The following is a 19753-nucleotide window of genomic DNA, read 5'->3' on the forward strand; positions in this document are numbered from 1 at the left end:
GACCAGGCGCTGCCTCTAACCTGTCGTAGAGAAACGCACCGAGTGTCTTTCGGCCAACTGTCTTCAGGATGGGCGAGTGACTGATTCGAATTAGCACTGCAACATGCCTCGATCGCAAAAAAAATAGTGCAATGGGGAAAACGCGGGGCGTTCTCGGGGTGTTGCGTCCTGCTCATCGGAGCGTGGGCAGGGTGTCTCGGCCGGCCCCTTAAAAGGAGTCGCGCAACCTCTCTTGCGAGATCTGGATCTTATTTCCGTCAAAAGGCGCCGCCACTCGGACTCTTAGCTTCCCCAAGCTTGGGCACTTCTTCTCTCTCTTTAGGGGTGTGCTGAGAAGACCTCATTCGCAACAATGGATACGCTCAGCGTGAATGCGTACACGTCTTTGGAGACGACCGAGATATGCTCTCGTGTCGGCACCAAAAAGGCCAACATGCGCGTGGACAAAATATTCATCAGCTCCTTCATCGCAGGCTGTTATCTCGCATTCTCGTCTTCCGTGTGTCTAGTGATCAACACATCACCATGGGTACGTGGTCCTCTTCCCAGGCCAGAGCGCAGATGGCGATGCTAAACCACACAACTTCCCGCTTTACCGGTCTAGTATCAAGAGAATGCGCCCGGCTTGATTCGCATGATTTCTGCGATAGTGTTTCCTCTCTCACTCGTCATGATTGTTCTGACCGGAACGGATCTTTGCACTGGTAGCTTCATGGCAAGTCCCCCTACCCCTCGCGCCAGTCGATAGCTATCACGCGCGCTAACATTCATGAATCCCAGTATACGACGCTCGCCGCGCTTCACCGTCGAATCAGCATTTGGAAAATGCTCATGCATTGGGCCGTCACGTTTTTTGGCAACTTGGCCGGATCGCTCTTCATAGTCGGGATCATCATTGGATATGGAGGCGTATTAGACGATAAGCTGTACCGAGACGAAGCTATAAAATTTGCCGACAAGAAGGCGTACACGCCAATGTGGCACCAGATTTTCCTTCGGGCGATTGGCGCAAACTGGCTTGTATGCGTCGCCTGCTGGCTCGCGTTCCAGGCGCGCGATGTCGCGGGCAAAATCGCCGGCATCTGGTGGCCCGTCTTCGCCTTTGTGGCGCTCGGCCTTGATCACGTTGTTGCCAACATGTACTTTATCCCGATGGCAATCTTCCTCGGAAGCCCGCATATTACCGTCAGTTACTACATTTGGAAGTCCATGATCCCGGCTCTGCTAGGCAACATCTTGGGTGGTGGCCTCTTCGTCGCCGTGGTTCACTGGTACTTGGTGCGTAGCTCCTCTTTCCGGAAAATCTCGCCTCGAAAGACATCCTTCAGTACTGACAGTTACACAGGATCTCACTGGAACTACTGGGCCGATCCCGATCAACGGTCAACTCTACAAAGATGATGAAAAAGCAGGGCATAGTGAGAGCAGCAGCGTTTGATTGTGAGTTGTAGTGGTGATACCGGCAAATATAACCGATGGTGTATCAATAGCGCCGCGGCGCATACATATGTTTACCTCTCATTTGTCCGGTTACATCTATCCGGCTCTACTGCTAATCCGCAGCCCATACCCAGGGCTGGACCGCAAAAGGGTCCAGCGTGCTTACGCTCGCTCGTTTCAGCTATTAGTAAAATTGTTGATCACATCCACACTCTGTCACGGTTGGCCCGTATTGGGCGGATTATTTTCATGGCCATTGAACTTGAAGAAAAAGAAATATCCATTTTTCGGCGCAAACCCAATGATGCTTACGATTCGCTTCATAAATATAACAGTAGAGGATATATTACCATGCCTAGGGGTCATTGAAGAACTACCATACTCCCAAGACGAGGGCTCCGGGCCCCAAAAAAATCATACAGGAAAAGGAAAAGTTGAATGCAGTTTATAGGCGGCTCGCGATCGCAGGCTCAGGGTTCTCTGTAGCGTAGGCGACGGTCTTGAGCTTGTTGATCGACTTCTCCAGCGAAGCCTGCTCGTCCTCGTCCAGAATGATATCCAACGACTTGACAATGCCGCGGCGTCCGACGATGGCAGGCTTGCTGAAGCACATGCCGTAGTCGCTGTGGTAGTGGCTCAGAGGAAGCACGTGTCGCTCGTCGAGGAGAATGGATGTGCAGATGGAGGAAATGACGGCACCAATGCCGAAAGAAGTCTCGCCCTTGACCTTGTTCAGTCTGTCGGCCTTGAATCTGACAAACTCGGCGACTTCGTGCTTTTCTTCGACATCGAGGGGAAGGACCTGGTCGACGGGGATGCCGCCGATGGCCATGTTGGACCAGGCAATGGTCTGCGAGTCGCCATGCTCACCAACAACGTAGGCGTGGACAGCTCGAGGGGCAACCTTGGCACGCTGGGCAATGGTGTCCTTCAGACGGGTGGTGTCGAGAATGGTGCCGCTGCCAAAGACCTGGCTGGCGGGGAGGCCGGAGTACTTGACGGCAAAGTATGTCATGATGTCGACGGGGTTGGTGACCATGACGAGGATGGCGTCCTCCTTGAAGGGCGACATCTTCTCGAAGCCGCCACGGATGACGCTGAGATTGCGCTGGAGGAGGGCGAGACGAGACTCTCCGGCCTTTTGGTTGGTGCCGGCTGTGAAAACGATGATGTCGCACTGGCCGCATTCCTTCCAGGTACCTGGGCGAACGCGAGGGGAGATGCCGAAGCTGGTGGAATCGCGGAGATCCTGGACCTGGGCGTCCTGGAAGTCCTCCTTGAGATCCAGGATGAGGACCTCGCTGGCAATCTGCTTGTGGATGATGGAGTAGGCGACGGCGGCGCCGACCTTGCCAATGCCAATGATGGCGATTCTGGGCCCCTGGAAGTCAGACATGATGTGTGAGAATGAGAGTTGAATGCAAAGGTGTAATTCAAAAAGGAGTAGTTTCAAGCCAGAAAACGCGAGGGGTGCAAGGGTTGAAATAGTATGGCCGGCCGGCTCAAATCGTATTACATGAAAGATTGTGTCCTCCTCCGGCTCCGATATCATATCATTCCGCAGCTTCGAAACATGATATTACATACGACCAGCGGGTCCTCACGCTTACCGTCCAAGCTCTTGGCATGATAGGTGGGTATGATAACGCACGTCAGTATACGACAGAGGCTGAGTCGTAGTCTAATTCATCGGAGACGACTATCTCTTGGCGTGGAGATCCAGACGGCATGGGAGATTAATCAGATAACTATCATGTTTGATGCCATTTCTAGAGCACAAGGCGCACTCGGTACTGCGAGACTGAACCTTTCCGTCCACCATCACCATGGCTCTTCCTGCTCGCGTGAGCTCAACAATGAACCGTTTCTAGAACCCAGCGCGTGCAAGGGGGGGCTCTGCGGCCAAGCCTGCGCAAGGGTAAGGTGTTTGTTCGCCACCATGCAGAGAGACAAACGTCTCCAGCCGGGTTTTTCTTGGCTCGCAAAGCTGGAAAGGGGGCTCTACTGCAGCCCGAGAATGCATCAGACCATTTTTACCTGATCTTTCCATCGTTATTGATGTCTCGAGGGCTCCGAATTGAACCGAACGGCACCCTGCGCTTACACGCCAATACAGTCAGACTTAGTACAGAGCCCCATAGTGGGCTATGCACCCCACGTCATATTGACAGACGGTTCGTCTTGGCCCGCCAATTATTAGGTAAGAGGGTCAGCGCGGCGAACTATGATAAGCGGCCTGGCATCGGAAATGCTTAATTATAAGGGTAAGGTTCGATCGTTGCCTGTCCGGCGCGCGCGTTGGCTACACAATGCCCCTTGTGCAAGCCGGGGCGGCGGTGGGCTCCGGGACGCCCCCATCGCCAGCCATGACTGGCTGAGATCGGCTGGTCCCTTGCATGTTTTGTATCCACCGGGACTGGTTCGAAAGGCTGGTCATTGGCCGGTTCACGTTTAAGAGTTGTCCCCTGCACTTCTCCCGATGGTGGCATACTGAGAGCAGTTGGACGCAACGCACTGACAGCGGACCAAGACTCTCGAATCGTAACACTGTCACGAGTACAAATAAGGTGTATTTTAGTGCGCAAGACAGGCGCACAATTCCATTAGGTGCAGATGGAATTTCCCTTTTCCATCTAGAGCACGGTCTCGGCGTGAAGCTACAATGGTAGGCTCCAACTAACGCGAAACAGCTGCCATGGCTTCGTCGCAACATGGCAAATTTTGAATACTCACGCGGAGACTGTAGAAAATTACTCTCTCCCTGTGTAGAAAAGCCAGAATAGCTCAAAACGAGCAATATCAGATTTTAATTCTGCGCGTTACGCCATATTGATGATGTGGCGGTGTTCCTATTCGCCGGTACAGGGTAAGTAAGACGTGAGAACGAGCGCCACAAGATCGTCTGCGGCTACACCAAGTCATATCGATCTTGCGCGACTTCGGATAGAGGGGGAATGGAGGCTTGCAGATGGCAGGGGCAGACCTTGAGATTCGAGCAACGAATGGTGGGACATCAATTCCTTATACGTGGGTGATGAGGTTAGGCCTCCAGACTTCTACAGACATGCCAACAGTTCGCAGGTGCTCAGTTGCACAGCACATGGCCTCGGCGACTGCCACGCCAGTACTTATTAGCTGGATTGTCTGGTGGGGAAAGCTCAGCCGAAACACGCTCGTTGTGAGTGTCTATTGGCAGCTCTGAACACGATGCGAGCAAAATCATCGACCATCTCTACGAACTACGCACTCTTCGGTCTACTGATTCGGAACGCCGCAGCGCGCGTGTCGTTCATTGTGCAGCCAAAAGTCCTATGCGTTTTTCGATTCGGTTGCGCCAGTGGTTTACTTGTGACTGCTCATCTCACCGGGAAAAGCCCTATTTTCCTGCAGCTGTACAGCGCCTCTTGGACGGACGAGGCTCCGCTGTGCGCCACGCGAACTATATTTCTTGGTAATGAGGCCATCTCGATGAGACGAAACTAAAAGCAAAATGATTATATGCGCAAGGGTCATCACACTATCCAAGGCCCCCCATCTCACTTTCAAGACTAGAGCTCATGCTCGAATCGAACTAGTAAGTTGCCCCGTATTATTCTGACATCGTCGTCGTCGTGTATTCATCGTGTGAAATCACAGCTTTGCAATGAGGTTGTCGTCCAAATAGTTTCTCATCTCCACTCGCGGCCAGTCCGGGTTTCTGGCTGGGTCAGGGCGCTGTCGATCCCAAGCCCACTTGGCCTGCAGCTCGGCGGGTAGATCGCCCTCGAGCATCTGCACGACATACTTGCCCAAGACTGGGAAGAACTTGTAGCCGTGGAACGATCCGCAGGTCGCGAGATAGAGACCCTTGGCCGCCGCGTGCGGAGATATGATGAAGTCGGAGCTCGTCGTGAAGGCATCCCTGATTAAAGGTTGAATTATTAGCCAGGCACACTGGTCATGGCCAGGCGGGGAAATAGACGTACCAGCAGATGCGATACTTGTCCAGCTTCCAGCTTTTACTGGGCTCTCCATAAAAGACATGGCTGGCATGCCGGATATCGCTCTTCAGCTTGTCCGACACGATCCACTGATTGTAATCTTCGTGCGGGGGTGGCATCGAGATGAGCCGTCCGGGTGCAACCTCCGTAGTGTTTCTGAAGATGGTTTGACCCCACCACTTCAGTTCACGGTCCGGAGTTGGGGGCAGACTGCCGATAAAGGGTGCTGGGCTAAAGTCAGTAAGAAGAAGAGAAGCAGACCAGATTGCACTCCTCTCGAGAAAGTGACCTACCATAGGTAGAGTACCACTGCACGCCAACTGGCATGTTCTCGTGCCTTGCATAGTCGCTGTCGTTGAGCGTTGTCATGCCCGTCGTAATGCCGCCCGCGACAATACGATGCCCAGCTCTGAGCTCGGACACACCTGTCTCCGTGGCGGAGCAATCAAGAAGCTTGGGCGTGTACGCGCCAGCACAGATGATGGTGTGCGAAGCAGTGAGGGCCTCGCCCGACTTCGTGACGAGGCCAGTGCACTCCCCGTCCTGCCCCAGTGTCAGTGTCGCGACCTCGGCGACGACATACTTGACACCGAGAGCAATGGCCGCACGCGTCACGCTGCGCAGGCAGTCTCCCGCGGCCACCCAGCCGCTCGTCTTGTTCACCAGCACATTCTTCACGCCGCTGTAGTCGGCATTCCGGAACACGCCGCCGTGCATCTTGCGAGCCTCGCTGACGGAGACGGTCGACAAGTCCGCCTTCCTGCCCAGGGTCTGGTAGTTGCGGATGACTTCTTCGGCATAGTCATCTCGCGCCATCCAAAAGATGCCAGTCTCGTGGAAGTGGGGTTTCCATAGAGGGTCAGAGTTGAAGACGTCCTGCGCCTCGAGAGCGAGCTGACAGTATACAATGTCGTCGTAGTCGGCTCGGACCACCTTGTTCCAGTCCCAAGACGCCGCGACACGACTGTCGGCATCGAATGCGTCTCGGTCAACTAACGTGACGGAGGCATCTGGATACTTTTTGATAAGATGGAGAGCGGTTGAAACACCAAACACTCCAGCACCGATTATTATGTAGGAATCATTCTTTGCCATGCTGCAGGGCGTCGACGTTGAAATAGTTGTTCCGCGGGTTATGAAGTCGCGGGGTCGGCGGTAGACAGCGGAATGACCAACCAAAACAGCCAAACGCTTTAAAAGAAAATGGAAAAGAAACTGATGGCAGAGACATCATCAATCCTTCCACCCGGCTTATATTCTTTTATTCCAACCCCCAGTTCCCCGCCGCTGGCCGGCAGTCCGCCGTGAAGCCGGTCACGTGTAATAGAGTTTGGGTGTCCTATCTGGCGATATCGGTCTGCATGAGAGCGGTTGCCGGCAGTACCAGCTCCGGGGTCAAGCCACGCCACATGGTGCTTCCCCGCGAAAGAAGGGGTGGCCTAGAATCAGACTCGGTGCTGATTCTGGTCACAATCAGGGTCTGAGCAGCCGCTACCGGACGCCAAGGCTGTCGGAATGGTCACGGAACTGCCTCACGGTCCTATCGGCGTCCAATGCGACAGGCTATTATGTAAAAGTTGGGGGTATTTTTGGCGGCAATGGCACGCAAGTAGATCGATCGGCGGGTTCGTAAGTGTCATAAAATCAACAACCCGGAATACGATACGTGGCGCGCAGTTGGTAAGTGTCATAAAATAAATAACTAGATTCAGATATGCGCCAGTTTCTAAGTGTCATAAAATAACTAACTACTTGTGGATAAGGTATGGAGTCTAGCCACGAAGCCGAGCCATCTGTGGATCATATAACGGTTCAGCTGTCACGGTCGCGACAACCCGATTCCCAAAATACCCAATCTCGACTCTGTCACCGTCGGCAACATGGTTAGGCAGATACGCATACGCGATCGGCTTTCTGATCGTATAACCAAAGGCCGCGCTGGTGACATATCCAGACGCCTTGCCGTTCACGTAGACGGGTTCTCTGCCGAGAACCATGGACCGCCCATCATCGACGGTCAAGCAGCGCAGCCTGGTGGTGCACGCCTCACGAGATCTGCCGACCAGCGCTGCTTTGCCTCTGAACTCGGCCTTGTCCATCTTGACGGCAAACTCTAACCCCGCTTGGTATGGATCATGCTCCGAGTTCATGTCTGTGCCCCACGAGCGGAACCCCTTCTCGAGGCGCAGAGCATTGAAGGCGGTGCGCCCGCCGGCAATGACACCAAAGTCCGCGCCGGCCTGCCAGAGAGCGTCCCAGAGACGGACGCCATTCTCTGCGCTGGCGTAAATCTCCCACCCGAGCTCGCCGACGTACGACAGCCGCATGGCCACCACGGGCACGCCGGCAATGCTTGCCTTTTTGAGGCGGAAGTACTTCAGGCCGTTGTTCGTGAAATCATCAGCGCTCACCTTGCTAATGACCTCGCGCGCCAACGGCCCCCACAGCCCGATACAGCATGTCCCGCCGGTAATGTCGCGGACGTGGGCAGCGCGATCGGGATTGCGCCTGTTTTGGTCGCGAGCTTCCCTCTGCAGGTAGGCGGTATCAACCGGGCCGTTGACGCCGACTTGGAAGAGTTCCGTTTCAATCCTCGCGACCGTGATGTCGCTTCGAATGCCGCCGACATCATCCAGGAGCAGCGTGTAAGTCACGGCGCCAGGCTTCCGTGATACAGAACCGGTGGTCAGGCGGGCCAGTAGATCCACTGCCCCGGGGCCGGTCACCTCTAGGCGCCGCAGCGGTGTCATATCGTACATGGCAACGGCCGTGCGCGTCTTCCATGCCTCCGCAGCTGCGATGGGAGAATAATACCTTGCAGACCAGGCGTCACGCTCGACAGGTTGCCACTCTGGCGGGAGCTCGGGCAGGAGCTTGGCGTTCTCCTCAAACCAGTAGGGCCGCTCCCATGTGCCGCCCTCGAGAAAAAAAGCGCCCAGTTCCTTCTGACGGATATAAAAGGGACTCAAGCGAATGTTTCTTGGCGAGTCCTTGGGCTGCAGAGGATGGATGATGTCGTACACTTCAACAAAGTTCTGCGACGAGGTCTCCTTGACATACTCGGGAGTAAGCTGAACCTGCTCAAAGCGGCTGATGTCGCAGCCAGCCAAATCGATACTGGACCTCCCGTCTGTGAGGACCTCGGCGACAGCTTTGGCGACACCGGCAGAGTGCGTCGCCCAGACAGCCTCCGCAACGTAGAAGTTGTCCAGATTCGGGGCCTGGCCGACGATGGGGCCACCATCAGGGGTGAATGAGAAGATGCCGTTGAATCCGTCTGCGATCTCACTGTCCTGCAAGATGGGCAGCAAACTTTTCGAGAGCTGCCATGCATGCTCAAAGTCCTCAGGTGTAAAGTCCATGCGTGACGGCATATGCTGTTCGTCGACATCTTTCGGTGTCGGGCCTAGGGAAGCAGCAACAACCGGCATGGGGCGGTGGCCGTAGTAGCCGATGCCGAATTGGTCGCCGTGTTCACGATAATACAAGTCCTGGTCCTGATAGCGCAGTATCGGCAGGCCGGCGCCATTCTTTCCTTGGTATTTGCCTGCTTGCGCAGCAATGGCTGTCGTCTTCACGTACTGGTGTGCCATGGGCAGTAGAGGCACTGGTAGACCAATCATGGCGCCCACTTCGACACCCCAAAACCCGGCACAGGAAACCACAATGTCGGCTGGAACAACCCCTTCGCCAACCGAAACCCCAGTAACACGGCCATTTTCCTGCTTGATGCCCGTTACTGTGGTTGACCCCAAGTACCTGACGCCGACTTTTCGCGTCTGCGAGATAAGTTGCTGGACAGCTTGAGCCGCCAGGATGAGACCGTCGGTAGGAATGTGAAGACCTCCGAGCACCAGCGCCTTGTTTAAATGGGGATACAGTTCCAAGCACTTTTCGGGTTCAACGACTTTGGCGTCGATGCCCCAAGAAGCGGCCCATCCCTGCTTTCTCTTTAATTCTTCCAGTCGCTCGGGTGTGGTTGCAATCTCCAGCCCCCCAACTTGGTTGAAGCAGGGCTTTCCGTCCATCTCCAGTTTCAGCATCTTCTCTACCGTATAGCGAGCAAAGCCAGTCATTGACTTGCACTGATTTGTCTGAAAGACCAGCCCCGGGGCGTGGGATGTGGAGCCACCGGGCATTTCCAGGGGACCCTGGTCAATCACCGTGATATTTCTCCATCCTCGCGAGACGAGTTCATCGGCGAGGTTAGCACCAACAATTCCTGCGCCAATGATGACGACCTGCTGGTCTTTGGACATTGTGCGTCGAGTTGGATCCCCGCGATGGCGTGTGTTTCACCGGAGGATGTGGCGTTGTCGATGGCAGGGTTGAAGAGGGGTCAGTTGCTGCGACAGAAAGCAGCGACACACTCGAATGACTTTGCGTTACAGGGTCCGATCCAAGTACATCCAATACATCATTCTTATAGAATCTCCGCCTAACCATTATGTTTCAAAGGCATCATTCCATGCCCTTCATTATGCCGTGCCGTTGCGCTCACGTGATCGGCCAGTTTGTGAAGCCGTCGATAATGGATGCGCCCGAACCGGCAAGGAGAGTCCTGTGCGCCACCGAACTTACATGGACTCGCAGCACTGGCCGGTCTTTCGATCGATTGTCACCCGAAACTGGGGACAGTACTCCGTAGATGGAAAAGATTAGAACCAAGCTGGAGATGGTCTTGTATGTAGAGGCATGAACGAATGCTTTCCAACTATTTTTAAAACGAATTTTATACATCGCTAATAACTATACCAATCTATAACTATGGCAACATTCAAGGTAAAGGTGTACTAGTCTGATCTTGTGCTCGAGGTTGGATGATACGGCTTGGTTGGTGCCAAGCGTCAGTGCCGCGGTTAGTACACGGGCTCTCTACTTGTCTTTTATCAACGTCCAGTCGCGAGCACCACGTTGTTGCATCCCCCCGAAGATCTCATCCTTCCAAAAGGGCATGGCCCCAAAACACGGAGGATAACTACCAAGGAAGTTGCATGAGACCAGCCACCAAGCCATCATCGCCGCGCCCTTCGCGGCGTAACAGGCTGACCGCGCGTACTGAGAGCTTGCCTCATGATGCTGGCATGACGAGCTAACATCCAGCGATGGGGAAGGATAGCAGGCGAGGGAGGCCTAGAGGCGCACCCTGGCGTGGGTGTAGATTAGTCCAGATTGCGCCCAGAGCGCACATGATCGTTGGCTGGTGGAGCCGGCATTTCAGTCGCTGCAGCAATTGTCAAGGTCATTCCTAATCAGGAAAAATCCTCTCCATCCAACAACACCGATGTCGGTTTGGCGTTCCTCGAGGGGGGTTGCGCTTGGCCGTCTTGGCTTTTTGGCAGCTTGAACCCGATAGGCCTCTCTTTACGATTATACCCTGCCGGCAGGCTGGCTATCGAGCAGACCAGCTGTCAGAGCGTGTGCAGAGATACCTGACGAGAACAGCTGCCCGACACTGATTACACGGAGTGATGGCACGCTCCGGCCCTTGTACTGAGGTATCACCAGCGATAGAGCTCGCCACAACACGGCAAATAAGAAACTAAAGTAAAAGGGCTTCATGGTTTTAGATGAATTCGAATTCTATTGTCAATACCTCGCTATTGCACAGCTGTCTGGCCACGGTTAAAAGTGGCTGAACAGGGAATTATTCACGTCGCCCTCCCACCAGATCATTCCATTCTCATCGCCGGCCTCCGACTGCGCATCCAGCAAGTCTATATCGCCTAGGCCAGTAAACTGGGAGGAATCCTCATATAGCCAAGGCGTAGTATTCATCGTCAGGTCGTCGGCTAATGTAACCGGCTCTGTGTTTAGCAGAGGATGGGTCGGATTTCCACTTGGCGACACAGATGCTTTGTAAGAAATCGTTGGTGCCTCTTGGCCGCCATCCGCTGTATTGATGTTGATCTCGGGCGATGTCGCCACTACAATCTCCAGCACGGAGTTCTCCTCCATGTTGTCTCGACGATGAGGCGCATGAGCCAAATCATTGGTGAATATCCCCGGCGAACCAGAGACGCATGTGAACTGCAGAATGTCCCACATTAGCGGGACGCTGAGGTAGATTCGTGAGGGCATCCAGTCTTCGACATCCACGGAGTCAGACCCGGAGGCGATGCGAGCCATCTTGTCCAAATTTTTCTCCTGAGAAAGAGGTTCGTGTTAGTCGCAGTCAACGAATGAGATGAAAGAGTGCTGCGGCTCACCAATGCTGCACATGCAGGTGAGAACGGGATGAAGCACTTTAGAAATCGCCGGCATTTCGCAAAGTCCGTATTCGACTTGTGTTTCAACTTGGCGGCGGCTGCGCAGCAGTAGTACAAGTGAACAGTTGCTGCAATAGCTGCGATGTGACCAAAGAATGGGTCAATCAGCTGCACTTGCTTGTCCACCACCATGTCAATGAGACGGACAATCCAAGTAGAGTGTATGAGCGCAAGCTCCGAGGATCGACGCCAAAATGTGTTGGGAATGGCGAGATTCGAGTTGTGCTGAGCCCCGATAATATACAGGAATGGGTGGTTGAGTACAGTCTGGATGGCATGATATGTAAACTGCTCCTTCAACCATGTCGTCCAGTATCCTCTGTTGACCTTGAGATCATCGACTTTTCTCTCGTAGAATTTTACCGTATCATATCTGTGACACATCGGAATCCGGTTCTCGGCATCCATGAAATCTGATAGGACAGAACCGTACATCGAGTCTCGGCGCCATGGCTCATTGAATATGTTTTGAGAGCAGTCCGAGACGTACTTGCGTACACGACTCCACACCCAGCCGAGGTGTACGCTGGTGTTCCATACACCAGGCTCATCGGGCGTAGGCCGGGAATGACCCAGGTCATCCCTCGGAAGCGGAGGGGGCTTATTTTCGGTTTCCAGTCGAGAAATGTCTCGAGAGACCGAAGATGCATATGATGGTCGCAGTATCTCTGTCGGCAGACTGAGCAGGCCGGTCTGCTTCCCGTAATATTGTTCCAAAACTTGCAAGCTCCAGAAAAGCTTGCGTTTTCTTTGAGTATTGGGATCTTTGTTAGAGTAGCTGACATCCACGTCGAGCATCGCCGACCGGCAAAGCTGAAAAGCTAGACCAAGGTGGAACTGGCCCAAACTGACGTTTCCATCTGGGGCTAGAGTTAGCATGGGGAGACTAGATAGGTAACGAGCACAATACCAATGAAGGATGAGTATGCAAGGAGACAGAGGCTCTCAATGGTTGATACCTCCACTCTGCTGCTTGCTATACGGAGCATGACGAGTCGCTTCGCATCGCTGTTGTATTTCTGCAGACGTTCGCGCATGGGCGAGAAGCGCGCTGTGAGCGCCAGAATGCTGCACGCAAGCTCTTCTGATAGCTGGCTATAGTCACCGACGTCTTCGTATTCAAAACACCAAATTGGTTGTCTGTGGCAATATTCGAAATACAACCGGATGGCCAAGCCAACATCAGCCGGTCCGGGTCCAGTATTGGCACCGACGTCGATTGATTGCTGCGCAGGTGGCGTTGCTTGCGTTTTGATGGCCTTGATGACCGAGTCTTGTGCTGGCGGACTCACAGAGACAGATTTTTCGGACGCATCGACTGCCTCTTCGTTGGGGTGTTCTTGAAGCGGTGGATGATCCTGCCTGGTACAGGGGGTCAGCTTGTTGTTGAGCGTTCGCGGTGGGCAGGCCGATCTTGCGAACCTGCTGCTTAAAAGACGATCGAGTTTCTCTTCGAGGTGTGCGAGTCTCTCCTCCTTCGGGCTGTTAGATAGGAGCCGCACAAGTCATGGCTTTCACCACATACTGATCGACCAGTTCTTGTCGTGCGCACTGCGGGAGGATAGGCGCAGGACTGCTTCAGACGGACGCAGCTCGAACACGCGGGCTTCTCTCCGGGGCAGCGTGTCTTCTTTCGTCTTTCGTGGCGAAACCATTCTTATTAGAGGCGGAAAAGGTCTGGGTTTAATTGGAATACTACAAACCGGCAGGTCAAGCAGGCATGGTAGGATCGCCGACGCCCGCGGCCGGCAGAGGTTTCTTCTGGAGAGGTCATTTTACCTGCTCCTGTGAGTGGACGAAGAGCGGAGCTGGGCTGCGTGATGGACATAAAAGGAAATGAATTGAGACACAAAGATGTAAGTTCAAGAGCTGCGCAGTAAAGAATCAAGGCATGAAATGGCTCCAACAGCAGATGGACAGGTGCTTGTGCAGCAACGACGGGAATGAAGATGCTTCGCAATGCTTGCGTCGGGGCTGTCCGCTGCGGAGAAGGAACCGCCACCGGTGGTAGATATATCACCAACCTGTTTGGATGGAGAAGAAAAGAGGGGTCCAGTGACGATGGCTTTTTGGGTTCGGTGTGTTGGGCAACAGGGCTTGGCACTAGGAACTGAGACGCCAGTTGCGATACATTACCTTCGTGCACCAGGTGATTGGCAGCAGACTCCGACGGATGGTCGCTAGAGAGAAGGGAGGGGGGGTGTTGCTAAAAGTCTAGAACTTTGGTCCATGAACAACTCTAGCCTGGATCGGAACCCTACCTGCAGCACCGCGGGCGGCACATGCTTGCTCCACACCCCGGATTCTGCGGGATACCAGAGATCAGAACCAGCGGCGCAAGCTTCCAAGGGGGATGGATATCCCTGATTCCAAGTGGGGAGCGCGCGGCCGCTTTGGCAGCTTCAGCTTGTCCTATCGCATCGCCGGGTTGCTGTTGGGCTGCCGACCAGACGCCGGAACCGTGCATTGGGCGCGTTGTCCTTTCACGTAAGACAAAAAAGAATGAGCAGTGGCGAGTTTGGGATACGGCATTACGTTTGTGACCTCGAGTGGCGGTACAGATTGTACGAGAAGCTCCTACGGTGTGGCTGAAGAAACGAGATAATAACCCGTTATCGTCCACCCAGCACGGGCCAGAGATTACGACGTGTTGCGATGATCGGACCATGCACTAGACAGACGGCTTTATCTATAATCTCGAGTAGAGATAGTCACGCCTTGTCCGTATCTGGAGTGAAAATCATGGAATTCCAGGGAAAAGTCAATTTATGCACTATCTAATGTGGAAAAGAATGCCAAGAGAGAAAATACAGTTTTTTGCAAATCATTACCGCCTCTCATCAAACCTCAATCATCTGCTTAGCCGCCAGCTTGTTGGCCGTCTTACTGTGGCAGTCTACCTTGGAGCAAAAGTCGACGTCCTTGTCGCTGGCCTTGGCGCCGCACGGTAGTGTTTGGCGGGCGGGCCAGATCTCGTTATCGGCGCGCACCTCCTTTGCGTAATGCTCCTGGACGGCCTCTCGAATCTTTCGTTGGAAGAACAGGGGGCCCTTCTCCATGGTAGGGTGCATCTCGCCGTTGATGAAGACGCCCGCGCTGAGGTTCTTCTGGGCATTGATGCAGAGGTACTTGTCCTCGGACATGATGCGCTTATACATGTCATTGATGATCTTGAAAGCTTCGTCATCGGCATTCTTGTGCCTAAAGACTTCGTACTTCATTGCCGATTGTGTCGGGCCAATCGGCACGAACCTCTGAGTGAAGAAGAAGTTGGGTCTGCACGTGTGATTAGATGCATGTTTGCGTCGCGGCTGTCAAGAAAAGGGGAATCAAAAAAGAAAATAAAGACTTACGTTACATTCATAGACGCATTCGGGAAGAAATAAGTTGGAGCCACTTTGAACCCGCGAGCGATCTGCTCAGGGGTAGAGTTGGCATAGTGCTCAATGTAGGAGTCCTTGACCTCGACTTTGTAGGCCTCGAGATCAGCGATGCTGGGGATGTCGGGATGGGCAACCTTGCAGTGATAGCACTCGTTGTAGTTGTCGGCAAGAATCTTCCAGTTATATTCGCCCTCCATCTCCCACGCATGGTCGAATTCGTAGTCATCAAAGTTGTATTCTTCAAAGCGCTCTTGGGTATCAACTCCGCCGAAATCGTCATCCCATGCGACTTCGGGCTCGGGCTTGCCATCCATGTTGATCCAGATGAAGCCGTTGTGATCAATATGGACATGGATGGGGAGCAGGCCGTTTTGAGACTTGTCAAAGTCTTCCATGTCCTGATAGCCTGGCGCCTTGGCAAGTTTCCCGTTCATGCCGTACGACCATCCGTGATATTTGCATGCGAACACCTTGTTATTTCCCTGCTCCTCGGTAACCACAGGAAAGGCACGGTGTCTGCAGACATTGTGGAAGGCGTTGATTGACCCTGTGCGATCTCGGCAGATGACAAACTGGAACCCCGCGATTTCGTAGCGAAGCCAGTCTCCAGAGTTCTTGAGACGGAGTTTGTGCGTTGTCAGGAGCCATTTCCGGGAAAAAATGGCCCGTCTCTCCAACTCGTACATATCTCGGGATGTATACCATGATGCCGGCAGAGCACGAACTGTGTTTTTGTCATCCTCTTTAGACTCCGATGCAGAGTTAGACCATCCGAGGCCTAGATAGTTCTTGAACATGGACATGACAAGTTGTGGGTGTAAGTAGGCAGTGAATGCTGAGAGTCGTGGATGTCGAGAAAGCAAGCAGTTTTGGCTTCCGGGTGAAAGAGGCTAAGGAGATATATACCCAAAATCACAACTATCTGTTTGCCATTGAGCTTCCTAGTTCGAGACTCTGTCCATGTTCCAGGCGCCGGCCAGCTGACTTACACGGTGCTCGGGCGGTGGGTTGCCCTTGGCCGCGCCGTCGGTGTCGGCGGTCTACCAGGCGTCCACGTGATCGGCGCCGTCTTGGAACACATTGCTGGCACATCTCGCCACATGCGGGCCAATACTATAGATCTACGCATTTGCTTATTGGAAACTGTTCAGGAGTGCATTTTCTGTAAATCAAAGCTCTTGGCACCTGATGGCTGTGTCGAGCCAGCGTAGACTTTGGCCCGGCCAGCCTTGCTATGAGACCGCGATACCGGCACTGAGAAAAGCAGCCTAAACTGTCGGAACGACAGTGGAGAGAAAACATAGTCGCTTGTGCCCAGGACATCGGAAACCGTTAAATCAGCTATTATAGAAGGACTTGCACTGTCCCGTCATTACCTCGCCCTACTGATACAAGCGACAGCCCTTGCTCTGATACGGCTGGGGGCGATTACGATATCAGTGCTCTTCCGAGGCCGAAGAATTCACCTTGGGAAAGACATTACGCTTATTGAATATTTGAAGCGGAAATTAATGTATTGGAACCTGCTCTGTGATTGCGAAAACAACGGCAAGGCTCCTCAGCTCTACATACCTCACTGCGGGTGGTGCCTCATCTGCTTTGAGTATTTTCCTGCCTACGATCCTACCGAATTTTAGGTCATGGAATAGCAGTGAAAAATTATATAAATAGAGAATTGTATGAAGAGACGTGAAATACAAAAAGGGTAAAAGAAAGTCTATCATGATTGAAATATTATTAATATTGTTACAATGTTAAACATGGCTACCTATACAACGCGTCGTGCCTTGTCGGAGCTTTCTCGTGCAGAATAGGATGTCAGCGACTTTGCGCTTCTCGTATCCATCTCGCCAGCACCGGATACCAGCTCTGCTTCATCCAGCTCACCGTAGTTGACGGTGTAGGTCTTTTGGTAAGATATCTGGTTCAGCTCGTGGCGGCCCTGAAAGACATCAGGCTCCGCCCTCGACGTCGACACGGTACCAAACCTCCGCTGCTCTCTGTCGTGGCCCGATTTGTTCCCGGAATGGGAGTACTTGGCATAGTAGCGCTGCGTGGTACCGAGAATCTTGGGGAACAGGCGTACGAGTAGCAGCCGCAAGGACGGCATGCAGGTGCACATCAAGCCGACATTGATTTCAATGTCCGACCACAGGGCCACATCGAGAAATTCCCACGTCGGATTCTGGGACTCCGCGCCGAACGTGACTAGAGAGCGGAGACGGAGGATGCTTACCACGGTGACACTGGTCGACTGTTAGATTACCGTCTTGAACAGCCTAGGAACGGGGGGGGGGGGGGGGCCCAACTCACAAAGTGCCCACGCCAAACATCATACCGACACCAACCTTGCGTCTCCAGTCGAGTTGCAGGGTTCTGAGCTGCCACATGGGAATAGCCAGCATCCAAATGTCTGTCGCAATGCTCATGCCTGCATTCGACCAGCCCAGGGCATTGATATCCAGGCAGTGCCCAGAATGGGCATGATCCCACTTGGTCCAAAAGTAGCTGACAGGAGTACACTGGAATATACCGAGAAAGACATATATGATGCCCCACAAGGAGACAAAAGCGACGGTACCCCAGAGCAGTCGACGCACAGGCCGGCTGGGAAAGATGCGAATGTAGAAGAAGAGCAGCGACAGCTTCAAAGTAGCAACTTGCTGAAAATAAAGCACCTCAATCACATAGAACCCGAGACCGAATCTTGTGATTTGGCTGGGTGTTAGCGTCCATACATCCCGGCCCATGCCGTTCTGCGGGAGCCAGTGCGCATTGAAGACCGTGGCCGGGACGCCACTGATGATGGTCATCAGACAGAACCAATCATCCCAGCCAAGATCGAGCCCGGCCCAGAGCTTATACGCAAATCTCTGAATGACAAAAATTGCAGAGATGATGCCCAAGGTATTCGACACGATCGTGTACTTGCTACTTCGGTCGCGAACCGGGACATCGCATACTGTGTTGGTGATGTTTTTGACGGCTGCAAAAAAATCGGTCAGCTCCTGCAAAAGATTCCGTTGCGCCGTTTGCATTGTTCCTGGCCTGACGTACACAAAGCTTCCTGACTGGTGCATTTCTGTAGCACGCAAGTCGCGACAGCGTCCTGCACCGGCTGATCAGCGCAAATGCAGGCGGTGTCAGCCACATTGCACTTGGTCTGACTCAAAGATTCGGCCACACATGGTATCTGAAGCAGAGCGTTCCATATTAGCATTGGCTGACCTTGGAGGTTCAAGCAGTCGACAATTAGAGTTTCCGTACCGAGCATTTTGGAAATTCTCCGAGGGCCTCTGCCAAGCCACCACTTGCTGGGGTTTGAGCCGCTAGGACCAAGGGCACCGCTGTCGCTGTCAAGAAAGTGACCTTTCTCATCCTTGTAGCTTTGTCTGATCTGATCTGGAAATCAAGATTTGATCCGCGGCAATGTAGATGGTGTAGAAAGCGTGCAGCACGAGGGTTCTTAAATATCGACGTCCAGTGCTGTCGCGAAGATTCTGTCAACGAAGGGAGCGCCACGCACGGTCGCCTGCCGGAGGCTAGGGTAACGGTGGCGCTTTGGGAAGGCAAAAAGAGCGACTTTTGTCGTGTTGATGGTGAATGGCCAAAGGGCTGAATTAATTTGGGGACGGCGCCCTCCGAGTATATGCCCTCTTCGGCTCCGTCCAAGGGAGGACAGTGGTGGAGGGGGGGCCCTACCCGAGGTCCTCGAGGTCCTCGCGACTCATGGCAACGAACGAAAGGCTAGGACGGACACTCCAGCAGTGTCATTGAGCGCTTGTGATTGCGAGGCGGCCGATTCTGGCCGGGCATTGGCAGCGGGCGGGCGCCACATGGTGGGGATCATTTGGAAATCCAAAATGCCACTAACACGGCAGCAAGTTGATTCAACCAGATGGTGACTGCTACCTTGATGATTGGGAACTGTGCGCATCATTGGTGAGATTGAATTCCGGTGAGGTGGATGGGCCGGGCGATCAGACAGCTCGCTATGATCGATAAGAGGACGGAAAGCTCCTCCTCGTCTGTGCCGAAAAAAACATTCCGAAATCTCGTGCAACCACCAACGTCCCTGCGCACATGGGATATCTGGGTCAGGTTCCCACACGTGGCAATTAGAGGCCCCATGCAAATACGACCCGGCGATACATCCCAACCAGGCAGCCGATGAGCGATGGCTGTCAGCCAGCCAGCCAGCTTGTCCAGCTAATACTCCCAGGTCCGTGAGGCACGGGAGGACATCCACCAGACCGGGGCCAAAAGGACCCTCCGAAAATCAACCTGCCACCAGTCAAGAGGCACGATGATGTGGATAGGCAGCACTACTTACCCGTTGCAGAGCGAGCCCGGCATTCCGCCAGGGGTTTGTGTGGCTTTCCTAGTGTCTTTTTCCCTAGCCAGCGCCGTACGAGATGGATGGTGGTAGCCTTGCAGGTGCTTCAACTGCCCTTTCAGCTCGGTGGCTTGCCTCCGCCTCCCACTTTCGGAGAGATTCTCTGACACATTGTCAAGCACAAGAGCGGCGTCGCTGCAGTGGAGGAGGCGCGACGCGGTTTCACCTGCCTGAAATCGATACTTGGCAATCTCTGAATTCTCTACTCCAACTATCTCATTCCTTCCCGTGCTACTGTATTGGTATCATTCTTTCCCTGTTTACTACCCCGGCCGAATCACTTAT

The 19753-nt window shown here is 53.6% G+C and overlaps 7 protein-coding genes across 7 annotated transcripts; 1 reads left to right on the plus strand and 6 right to left on the minus strand.

Moving 5' to 3' along the window:
* Window positions 1-352: 352 nt before the first annotated feature.
* Window positions 353-1438, plus strand: V2A60_005969 (Formate/nitrite transporter-domain-containing protein; the record flags this gene model as incomplete). Its single annotated transcript, XM_083257267.1, has 3 exons — window positions 353-529; window positions 781-1278; window positions 1346-1438. 3 exons carry the CDS (start codon window positions 353-355, stop codon window positions 1436-1438), a joined length of 768 nt encoding a protein of 255 aa, XP_083113393.1.
* Window positions 1439-1885: 447 nt separating this feature from the next.
* Window positions 1886-2836, minus strand: V2A60_005970 (lactate/malate dehydrogenase family protein; the record flags this gene model as incomplete). Its single annotated transcript, XM_083257268.1, has 1 exon — window positions 1886-2836. The coding sequence occupies one exon, from the start codon at window positions 2834-2836 to the stop codon at window positions 1886-1888; it is 951 nt and encodes a 316-aa protein (XP_083113394.1).
* Window positions 2837-5070: 2234 nt separating this feature from the next.
* V2A60_005971 (sarcosine oxidase) lies at window positions 5071-6515 on the minus strand (the record flags this gene model as incomplete). The annotated part of the gene is made up of 3 exons (XM_083257269.1): window positions 5071-5341; window positions 5406-5646; window positions 5714-6515. The coding sequence occupies 3 exons, from the start codon at window positions 6513-6515 to the stop codon at window positions 5071-5073; spliced, it is 1314 nt and encodes a 437-aa protein (XP_083113395.1).
* A 677-nt stretch (window positions 6516-7192) lies between these two features.
* V2A60_005972 (uncharacterized protein) lies at window positions 7193-9679 on the minus strand (the record flags this gene model as incomplete). The annotated part of the gene is made up of 1 exon (XM_083257270.1): window positions 7193-9679. One exon carries the CDS (start codon window positions 9677-9679, stop codon window positions 7193-7195), a length of 2487 nt encoding a protein of 828 aa, XP_083113396.1.
* Window positions 9680-11045: 1366 nt separating this feature from the next.
* On the minus strand, window positions 11046-13344 carry V2A60_005973 (uncharacterized protein; the record flags this gene model as incomplete). The annotated part of the gene is made up of 5 exons (XM_083257271.1): window positions 11046-11567; window positions 11630-12549; window positions 12600-13047; window positions 13112-13164; window positions 13215-13344. 5 exons carry the CDS (start codon window positions 13342-13344, stop codon window positions 11046-11048), a joined length of 2073 nt encoding a protein of 690 aa, XP_083113397.1.
* A 1185-nt stretch (window positions 13345-14529) lies between these two features.
* On the minus strand, window positions 14530-15875 carry V2A60_005974 (aromatic ring-hydroxylating oxygenase subunit alpha; the record flags this gene model as incomplete). Its single annotated transcript, XM_083257272.1, has 2 exons — window positions 14530-14965; window positions 15043-15875. The coding sequence occupies 2 exons, from the start codon at window positions 15873-15875 to the stop codon at window positions 14530-14532; spliced, it is 1269 nt and encodes a 422-aa protein (XP_083113398.1).
* A 965-nt stretch (window positions 15876-16840) lies between these two features.
* V2A60_005975 (CFEM domain-containing protein) lies at window positions 16841-18346 on the minus strand (the record flags this gene model as incomplete). The annotated part of the gene is made up of 3 exons (XM_083257273.1): window positions 16841-17318; window positions 17386-18058; window positions 18130-18346. 3 exons carry the CDS (start codon window positions 18344-18346, stop codon window positions 16841-16843), a joined length of 1368 nt encoding a protein of 455 aa, XP_083113399.1.
* Window positions 18347-19753: the final 1407 nt, after the last annotated feature.

Source organism: Cordyceps javanica, chromosome 4 (genome assembly GCF_051103115.1).
Source record: "Cordyceps javanica chromosome 4, complete sequence".
In the NCBI taxonomy this organism is placed as follows: Eukaryota; Fungi; Ascomycota; class Sordariomycetes; order Hypocreales; family Cordycipitaceae; genus Cordyceps; species Cordyceps javanica.